Source organism: Oncorhynchus mykiss, chromosome 25 (assembly GCF_013265735.2).
Source record: "Oncorhynchus mykiss isolate Arlee chromosome 25, USDA_OmykA_1.1, whole genome shotgun sequence".
In the NCBI taxonomy this organism is placed as follows: domain Eukaryota; kingdom Metazoa; phylum Chordata; class Actinopteri; order Salmoniformes; family Salmonidae; genus Oncorhynchus; species Oncorhynchus mykiss.
In genome coordinates this window covers 22,497,562-22,508,432 of record NC_048589.1, presented here as the reverse complement: position 1 = coordinate 22,508,432, position 10,871 = coordinate 22,497,562, and the positions used below count along the sequence as shown (strand labels likewise).

At 40.8% G+C, this 10,871-nt stretch overlaps 1 protein-coding gene across 1 annotated transcript; it reads left to right on the top strand.

Annotated features, from left to right (window-relative positions):
• Positions 1-8,095: 8,095 nt before the first annotated feature.
• Positions 8,096-10,262, top strand: six1a (SIX homeobox 1a). Its single transcript, XM_021584956.2, has 2 exons — positions 8,096-8,873; positions 9,595-10,262. The coding sequence occupies exons 1-2, from the start codon at positions 8,314-8,316 to the stop codon at positions 9,887-9,889; spliced, it is 855 nt and encodes a 284-aa protein (XP_021440631.1). The 5' UTR covers positions 8,096-8,313; the 3' UTR covers positions 9,890-10,262.
• The last annotated feature ends 609 nt before the right edge of the window (positions 10,263-10,871 follow it).

The window sequence follows — 10,871 nt, the reverse complement described above, 5'->3', positions numbered from 1 at the left end:
TCCCCCGATCTTTCCTCTATGCCTTGCAGAAAGGCATGACTAGCTGTTATTTTCGAAGTCCCTTGCATGCATTTGAACCACATTTTAAGTGTGCATTTTTTTAAAGACAACACCTGCTACTTCCTGTTGAGTGGACTTAATCTGCAGAACAGGTGTTGGAATGGCCCTGGTCATGTGACCAGGATGTTCCTCCAAACTAAGTGCATCATCTGGGTGAAACCAAAAAGGTAATTTAGTAGGGGCAGGGGTAGCGTCTCTGTGAAAAGGTTCATTAAAACCACTAACGCTGCACTGAAAACCACACATGAAACCACATACAAATAACAGGAAACCACTGTACACAGCAGTTGCGGATTTATGCAATTTAGTCCTTCAATAAGAAATTACTGTACATTTCTGCCTCGTAAAATGTCAGACTTCAAATGGGTGGCAGGTAGCCTCAAGGTTAGAGCGTTGGGCCAATAACCGATCCGGTTCGAATCCTGGGGCTGACAATGTGAAAATTCTGTCTCTATGCCTTTGAGCAAGGCACTTAACCCCAGGGGCGCTGGACAATGGTGACCCTGGTCGTGACCCCACTCCCTGTGGGTGTCTCTGGGGAGTTGGGATATGCAAGAACCACATTTCCATTACACACACGTGTAACAGGACAAATATAAGACCCCCCCCCCCAAAAAAAAAATTATTATTATTCACTGACCTCTCCCAATTTGCACTATAGCATCAAAACATAAGATTGTAGCTTCAACATAGAACATGTAGAACATACTTTGTCCTCTGGGGGAAACATTAGCAAATCAATACTGTGACATTTGTTATAATGTGTAAAACATATTTCAAGCTTCATATATTTCAAGCTTCCACCATTATTGGAGACAGGGTGGGGGCCTAAAAGGGCTGTTACACAGTCCAGTCTGTGTCTAAATGAACATAGTAAAACCTCTATATGCTGTTTGGCAACAGTATGTCCCATCATTCATTTCTAAATGTCTCCTAAACTGTCTCTGTGAAAAAATACATCCAAAATATTTTTCTACAAAGTAAGACCGGCGTGCCTGTTCGTGTGTTTGTATGAGAATCTGGGAGGGGGGTATTGTGATTGATGGAGGAGAACCACATGCAGTCTGATGTGTTTTATATGGAGAGGGATTTCTATTGTGTCCCTTTGCATGGCAAACTGAGTTAACAATATTAGAATGTCTTACTACTAGTGCCTTTTACTTTTAATTGTTATTTTTAAATACGATTGACTGTGGCTAACACGTTCTCTACACTTTATGATTGATGTGTAGGTGCAGAGTGTGACACATGCAATGCATTAATGGGTTTCTGATAAAGCTTAGCTATTCCACCTTGGGTAATTTCCTGGTTTTGTCAGATAGGGGCATAAGGAAGACATATCCTGTTATATTAATGTAGATAGTAAGTGGACATCATCAGTCAACAAATACATGTGGAGCACACAGACACACAACACAAAACCATTATATGTCATGACCAGCAGATGTCATTTACACATAACAGTAAGACAGTAAGACACAGATCCATGTACATAGTGTGGCCAGTACATTTTTCTTTGTCAGGTTCCATGACCTAAACCCCCATTCAGAGTAGTGCTATGAACAGACTGCAAACTGACATAAAGATGACATTACAGAACAACTTTGTCTACTTGCTCTGATGTCACATACCCAAAATGAGCCATAGGCATATGGTAAAACAGATTGTTTTTTATTTGATCTTGAACTGTACATTTGTAATCTCAAATGATCTGGATGTATTTTTTTAAATCTACATACTTCATTAAAAGTTTATATTTATAAAAATATAAAACTGTTACACTTTTTTCAATTTTTTTCTCGATGTATTTTTGATTAAACATGTGAGTTGGGTTCGTGTTTAATGTTATGTCTACAGTGGACCTAAATTCTCGAGACAGGAAGCATATATCTTCTATATATTTAAAAGACTTAAAAAGCCAAACTCTGTGAGGATAGGGGTATAACAGTCGTGCCCTAATCCAACAAGCCTACAACCTCGCTCTGCAAACCTGCAGTGATCATTTGCACATGCCTGGCAACCTGGAGTTCATTAGCCCTCCTTTTCTCATCTCAGCCCCCGTAATTCATATAAACAGCAATGAGATTTCCAGAGGTACTGCTCTTAGGGGTGGGGGGTCTACAGCTCCAAAACACCCTGTCCCAGGACCCTCTCCCTGGGCTAACCCAGAGCAAGCCCTGTCTGGCTCACTCAGCCAACCCACAAGTGGACGAATGAGTCTGAAGTGCTGTCACTCACAAGCACTGTGTGTCTGTACAGAGAAAGCCTGAACTGCTCACATGGCTTAGGGGAATTTTACATGATCTTCCACCCAATTCTGATTCACTCCATCGGATCCCAAGTAAGGCTAAGTAAGATGGTGGGTGGGTGGGGGTGTGGGGGGGGGGGGGATTGTGGATGGGTAGATGGGCAAATTATAGTGGTTTAGAGACCGAACTATTGGCCTTGTGCTCTTTGTGGATCCTTTTTATGGGTTCTATGCAGATGACCCAAATAAACAGAAGGTGTTTGTCTCTGCTCACTCAATGGTGATGAGGCCCGGACAGAGACGGGGAGAGAGTGGGAGAAAAGGAGCTGGAGAGGCAGGTTGCTGGTGTATGGTTACCTGTGCACAGGTGACCTTGCCACAGGCATTGGATTAGCTGATTGTTAGGTATCAGGTAACACCTCCTGTAATATTGAAGAAGGCTTTGTTGAAGCCCTGAACAATGTCCCATTGGCAATGGGAGCCCATGTTCTGTTGGTCTCACGGGGTGGGGCCCCCAGAAAGCTCGAAATTGCACATTTTTATTGTGCCTGTAGAATAGGAAAAAAATGAACACCACACTCAGTCCATTTTATGGAAGACTAAACATTATTTTGAAGAACATGTCACATCTGTTTGTAATATTGCTATTTTATTTTAATTACAGTAGCCTACAAGGCAACCTTGTTAGATGTATTGCATATTTTATTTTTCCATAAATATTTAACTTTTAAAATTACACACTTGTTTGTATAAAATGCATCCAGCAGCTATCGTTTACGATCAAGTACACTCCAATCCAACGACATAATGTTACCAAAAAGTAGAAGAAAAAATATGTAGGCCTATCATTTTTTCCGCAATTTAAAACGTGCACTGTAAAACATGCAAGGGCGAGCAGTAAAAGAAGGGAAACCCCCCAGAACCGAGGCCTTATTAAAAACGGTGACCTCTGATCTCTTGGATAGTTTCAAAGATGACATTTAATGCGGTGCAGCAGACTGCAAGCCATATGTAACATGACCTGGGGAGCGCGGTACTGCGCTGATCCACGTCCCACTCACTAATGAGAGGCCAGGGGTCGCTGGGTGCCGCACAGCTCCAACAGACCCACCCACCACCAATACTTTCCCCACTGAGATTCATTTGTTGATTCCGAAAGAGAGAAGTAAAGAAATGAAAGTAAAGTTAGTAAATATATGTAAAATGATGCATCACTGGTGAAAACGGGCATTCTACGGCGTTTACGATGTGAGATGTGTCTGTGCGTAAAATCCATTGGGAATGACAGAGGTTAGGCTAGTTGTTTTCACCATCAAAACTACAACGCAGTTTTTAACTTCGACCTCCGTTAATAGAGTTATCAGGCGTGAGAAAATATCTGCACATGTTCAGTCCATCATCCACAATCAAAGAGAAGGGGAAAGGTGCGACCTGGGGCGATTTAATGGTCGGTTCTGCACTATAAGGGCAACGAATAACATATGCGTGAAAACGGTCCAAACGTGCACTAGTAAACGTCCCCTGATTACACGTGCCCGTGTGTTTCCATCCATCTCTATATCTCTCTCTTTCTCCCCTTCACTCACACACACACACACACACACACACACACACACACACACACACACACACATACACACACATACACACACACACGTTGTTCGCCACTGAACAGTAATATGTTGAGAGAGAGGCAACAGCTGGGAGGCCGCATCATCTCCACACCACACGGGTCAGATGGTATTTCCCAGAGAAACACACCACTTTGTAACAGGAGCGACGCAGATAAGACTCATATGACTATTGAGGAGTTAGACTTCGTCTCAAAGCCATTAAAGCATGACAGCTTCTTTCGCCATGCCGAATGTCACCTGCCCAATATATGTTTTATTAGTTGTGTTTCCAACACTCACAGACATTTTAAATTCATTTAAAATATAATTTAGCACATTGACACTGAAGATAAGCTACTCTCCAAGTAGCCTAATTCAACGGAGGCTTCGTTTTAGGCAATGTGAATATATCACATCTCGATCTGTGCATAAGGCAATTGGATTGTCGTTTATAAGCTGGCGCCCCCTCCCTGCCAATAACCTTACACGTTGTCTGAAACCAATGATTTCAAATGGTTTAGAAAATAAGGACAACACGACAAAACATTGTGGTTATTTTAATACATAGAACTCGTACAGGCCTACGGTTTAAGCTTCTTAATCGAATTATATTTTAACAAGCGTGTTTACTGACCTGCTGTATAATAACCTTTCGTAGCCTATGGGCTGGCAATGCGAGGAAAGTGAGCCGTAATGATTTGGATTGGGGGTGACCGCAGTGCTCTTATAAAATGCCTAATTTTCTAACATGATAGGATCCCATGTTACGATGATAATTGCGGCTGCAATTTGATTTACTAATTCATGTCAACGGTTGTGTTTTGAGAAAGCAGTAACTAATTCGGAGTATTGCACTAAAAGTGATGAATAGGCTTGTATTTTTACTATATAGGCCCTATGTTGGGCTGAGCCTATAGGCCATTACAAACTAACAGAATATAAATCAAATCCTAGTCGTGGTAATTAATGAATCACATATTTTCGTCACAGGTGAGTGAGTTAAATGATCAATTATATATTTAAAAAATAACAATAATACAAGATTGTCGTTTATACAGACACGACATTTGCCTAAGCCTATATTGGGTTATAAAAATATAGACAATCTAAAACAGATTTGATGTAACCTAACAGAATACATGTTTGTTTAAGAATGCTTGTTGCATACTTTGCATAGTTTGAATATATATAGGCCTATGCAACGAATTGTACGGGGTGGCAAATATTATAGGCCCACTTTTTAATGGAAAAACATTTTACAGCAATTATTAGGCCTGGGCTATATGTCTATGTCTCGAACTATTTTGATTTATCCAAGTAGGCTGGATATCTTAAGGGAAGCCACTGGACTGCATACAGTCCATATTTTTCAGCCAATTTGAACAGTATCAGCATTGTTCCATTCAACAGCTGAAATAGCAGTTTTGATTTAGCGAAACCCATCTGCTAGCCTATTGTTTGTGTTAAACCGGCTTTGCTGGACTTTCATAATTTTACTCTCTCCCCTTTTAATGAAGAAAAGGCTTCACTCACAAAACGCCACATATAGACGGTTTGATATGAAATATGGTGACGTTTTTATGAAGTGCTTTATGTTTTTGTGGCTCGGTTTCTTTCTCCCTCTCGTTGTGTGCAGAGACGTGGCCAGTCGTCATCGTTTCTCATGGGCATTGGAGGGGTGTCCACATCTTGAAATAATCACGACCTGAGATCGAGCACGTCCCCCTGGCTTCTCCGGTTAAAGTAGGAGGCGCGGCGCAATGTGGTAGAGATATTAGAGAAACCTGCGAGTGGCTCATTTGCTGGTGCATGGGGTTAGAGAACTGAGCGGAGCGCACCCCATAGGTAGGCCTAATGTCGAGAACCGGCAGGCCAACATTAGGCACGTTATGCACCTTTTTTTAAATGCAAAATGATGGGCCCTTTGTTTTCGATTGTAGCCTATCCCACATTAATTCATAACTTATTGTACTGTCTGATTTGCATGGCAGAATGCACATCTCTTAACCGACGTTAGGCTACTTGGGATGCTCGTTTGATTTTGTTTTCCTTTATAATCAGTACAACCGGGAAGGTCTAGCAATTATCTCTGGCCGTAAGTTCATCAGGAGGCAGTTATGTTGAGATCATAAAACGTTCTCAGCAAAGCTTTGAGTCTTAAACTTAATTCATTGCATACCCTTGTTAATTAGATTGTATGATGGAAGGTTCATTTACAAAAAGTGCACCTACGTCAATATTATAATCTTTATGGTAATAGGCATTATTTCCAGACTGATGAAGCACGAGGTAGCCTACAGTTTGTTTTTACCGGTGTCTGCGACCACAAAAACAATTGATAAAACCAACGCTCGATTAAATCTTAACTGGCAGTGGTGTATGGAATACCAAATATGTTACCAGTAAATTAGACTATATTTCATTAGCAATATCACATATTGGTTAAATATGTAGCCTAAAGGACAGCAGAAATAAAATTGGCTGCCCTCGAAATGCTCCTTTCGGGTGTCTAGTTCTCAACGTGTTGCCCGAGAGTCACGTTGCAAAACCTGGGAAAGATAAGGAATTTGATCTATCCTTCAAAATAACGACTCAACGACCAAGAGCCTGTGACAAACATCACTAATGTACTAATGGATAGGTGTTATGTTTCACGCCACAACATTGAGGACAGCAGGGGAAAGACGATTTCCAAGAAAATAACCTTGGGAGAGCCCGGAATATAAATGTACATCATTTCCTAGAAATATAAAGTTTTCACACCATAATAAATTAACAATTAGTGCAATATGGTAGGCCAGTCTAAAATTGACTAATGCGAATTGAAACGAAACAACATGAAAAAAACAGATATAACAGAATATCCTAATGATTACATATGAGCCTAATGACGTAGACAAGGCTTTTGGAAATTGAAAGAATTAGACAAGTTGCAAAAAACCTCAAATACATATTTTATCAATGTACATTTCCATCAATGTGCTAACACATTTTTAGGTTCAGCCAGTCAGGTAGGCATATGCATTGGTGCATAGAGAGGAGTCGAGTCACACCAGTAAAATATAATGCAATAGCCTACTTTAATACTCATGTACAAACTGAATAGCATAACGTTGGGTTTATTAGGGCTATTATTTGGACGTTAAATAAAAGGAGATTAATGTATTCCATAATCTATACCACAGTATTATTTTTGGAGAATGTCCGTTGTAAACTCAGTGAAATAACGTGTAAGAAGGCTAATATTCTACAATATAAGGTATAGGCCTATAGGTTTCTTTAATCAATAGACCATCATGCAATATTTACATACAGAGGCCTTTCAAATAACTATCCTAAGTTATTTTTGAAATAGGATAGCATCGGTGCTTTAAACCCATGCCAGTTTATTTACAATATCTTTACAATGTTGCACCCCACTGGGCATAGATGCCATTTCAAGGTCTAGGTATTATGTACATTTGGTTGTTTTCAACTAACGTGAATTCAACTTGAAATCAACAAAAAACTTTCACCATGTCGTTGGATCTAAGTTAAAATGCCTGTAAGTTGATGACTTTTTGCAACTCCAATAAGTGTTCCACGTTGATTCAACGTCATCACAAAGATTTTGGTGGTTAAATGACATAGAAACAACGTTGGTTCAACCAGTTTTTGCCCAGTGGGATGTTTCTTTACCTTTTTTTTCTATCTGAAAGCCCCAACCTTTGTGGCAGGCACTCATGACACGTATAACTAGCATAAGAAGTTCTAAAATTATATCACCTCATAAAATAAACTACTTATAATTAATAGACTATGAAAAATAGCAGGGAATTACACAATCTGCGTGCTATGAACGCGAATGCAAGATGAGGGGGGTTGACAGTGACAATAATGAATCATGCATGGTGATGCAGTAAATTACTTCAGCTATATCCATCGATCTCTTACTTAACTTCAAGCCCTGTCTGAAACTCTCCAAAAACATGGCGAGGACATGATAAAAATGCCCTTTAAGCGGTCTGTAATAATTGATTAGCATTTAGGTACCTCTGCTCCCTCCGCTAACGCTGGAGAGGAGTACAGGGGGGGGGGGGGGGGGGGCTCCAATTTCAGCCCCTGACGTATTCCCCCCAGGGAGGAAACGGAGCTGCAAACTCAGTTCTGCTCGGCTGCCAGGGTATAGGGCAGTGGAAGAGCCAATCAACGAATCGCGCAGCGCTCTCTTTAAGCCTGACATATCTCCAACAGGAACAAATTGTCCCAAAAATCAACATCCGAATCTCCCGTGCGCATCAGGGGTTGAGTGGATATTGCCCGGGCGGATTGTACAGGGTTCTGGAACAGAATAACAGTGAATAATATTTTGACTCTCATCATCCTTCTGGATTGGGCTGGGGACCGGACATCATGTCAATACTACCTTCGTTTGGGTTTACCCAGGAGCAAGTAGCCTGCGTCTGCGAGGTCCTGCAACAAGGAGGGAATCTGGAGAGGCTCGGTCGTTTTCTCTGGTCTCTCCCAGCGTGTGACCACCTCCACAAGAATGAAAGTGTACTGAAAGCAAAGGCGGTGGTCGCCTTCCACCGAGGGAACTTCAGAGAGCTATATAAGATCCTGGAGAGCCACCAGTTTTCCCCGCACAATCATCCCAAGCTGCAGCAGCTGTGGCTGAAAGCGCACTACGTGGAGGCGGAGAAATTGCGCGGCCGACCGCTTGGAGCCGTGGGGAAGTATAGGGTCCGCAGGAAATTCCCTCTGCCCCGCACGATCTGGGACGGCGAGGAGACCAGTTATTGCTTTAAGGAGAAGTCAAGGGGTGTTCTGAGAGAGTGGTACACGCATAACCCCTATCCCTCCCCGCGAGAGAAAAGGGAGCTGGCCGAGGCCACGGGACTGACCACTACGCAGGTCAGCAATTGGTTCAAAAACAGACGCCAGAGAGACAGAGCCGCAGAAGCTAAAGAAAGGTATGCTTAAATCAAAAAGTAAAATGTTGCCATATGGGCCTATAAATTAATAGTAGAATATAATAAACGGAACATCATCACATGCGTAATCTCCCAGGTGGAATTTCGTTGAATAAATTCCAAACTTTCTAATTAATTTCCAGTGACATGTCCTTATGCTGATTTTTAGATGGCCCAAATAATATTAGAGTAAATGTATGCTGAATGATTTGTCCATTGTAAGTTAGAATTTATCCACAGTAAATTACATTTCCAACATTTAGTGTGATAACCCTAAACAAAGCCTATGGCCTGCAAACATTTGAAATGGAACCAATGACAGCCTATTGACTATCATTATTTCGATAGTGTTCTAAACATTTCTGGCATCTGAAGAAGTTATAGCTATTTAGATAATGTTACATATACAATTGGAGCTACAGGTCACGCGTTTAAGTCGTCAACATATGGAATCAGTATGATAAGATATATTGTTCTAATGAAATAATTAAAAGTATGTGACCAAAAGTTTACATTTTGCAATTGAAATGTACAAATAATTCAAACGGATTTAATATTTTCTAAATTGCTTTCTCCTAAAGTTTAAACCAATATTGTATTGGATTGTTGTTGTCTTATTATTGAAATGTATGGCTTGTTTTTAGCCTATACGACTATAGATTCTGTAAACCTGTGTCCAAAAGGCCTTCATCACTAATTTTGACATATCTTCCCTTCTCAGAGAGAACAGCGAAAACAATAACTCCGGTAACAACAAACAGAACCAGCTGTCTCCCCTCGACGGCGGCAAGTCGCTCATGTCCAGCTCGGAAGATGAGTTCTCTCCACCACAAAGCCCTGATCAGAACTCTTTGCTTTTGCTCCAGGGAAATATGAGTCACCCCGGCGTCTCCTCTTACCCTATGACCGGCCTCGGTGGCGCACAGCCGCTGCATGGAATGCACGGACACCCGCACCAACTCCAAGACTCGTTGCTGGGACCTCTAACGTCGAGCCTTGTGGATCTAGGCTCCTAAAGGCAAACTGATACTATCCTTGAAAAGACTGATAACTCTACCAGATTGAATAGGCCTACATATATGAAATTAAACTGTGGTAACTTATAACTAGACTGACTTTTGTCTGTCGTTAAATTTGGTTACAACTATAACGCAATTCCTTTATGCGCTTATCCGATTTAGGAGGTACCCTCCTGCCCGTTAATATACAATCAACCCCCTTTTACGAACTCTTAAGTCAACGAGACACTTAAACTGGACTGCCCTTTGCTTAATTTATGATATTTTTGTTCGGATTAAATGTATAGCACCTTCCTGCTATGGAAACTAAGAAACAACGTTTTCATTAGAATCATAATAATTCGTTTCCAATAAAACCAAAAAGACGTCACATTTGTTTCATGTGTGTTATTTGTATATCCACTCAATAAAATAAATAGTATTATATATTCATATACTATATATTAATTAATTCCTCAAATATATTTAGGGCATGCAAAAAAAATATGGGCTAAAATAAACCAAAACATATTGGTTAGGTTTTCCTTCATTTTGTAGCCTTGAGGCCTCTACAGTTACGCACAGCCATGGCAGGAAACAATACAAAAAATAATATATGTTAAACTTTTGTAGACGGAGTTATTCGAAAAGCAAATGCTGTTACTTAGGCGTCAATGTCACTTGGCGCTGATCACTGACTACATGGGTGAGATAGTGAGGAATTGGTGTGTGTCACTCTGGATGAAGTTCTCTGTTCAACTCTCCGGACCAAAACTACATATTTCATATTTTGTGGAAATTGTTGCTTTAATTTTCACTCAATGTCGTGGGATTTCAGAGATGCTAAAGGCGTTGAAACCAAACACATGAGCAATCCAGAATAACTAACGTTAGAAAACATCCGGATAGGGAACGTCTAAAATGTGGGCCCAAAATCTAATCGGTAAAAAGGGCCATGACATGAGGTATGCACAACAGAACAGTTTTGTTGAGGATATTT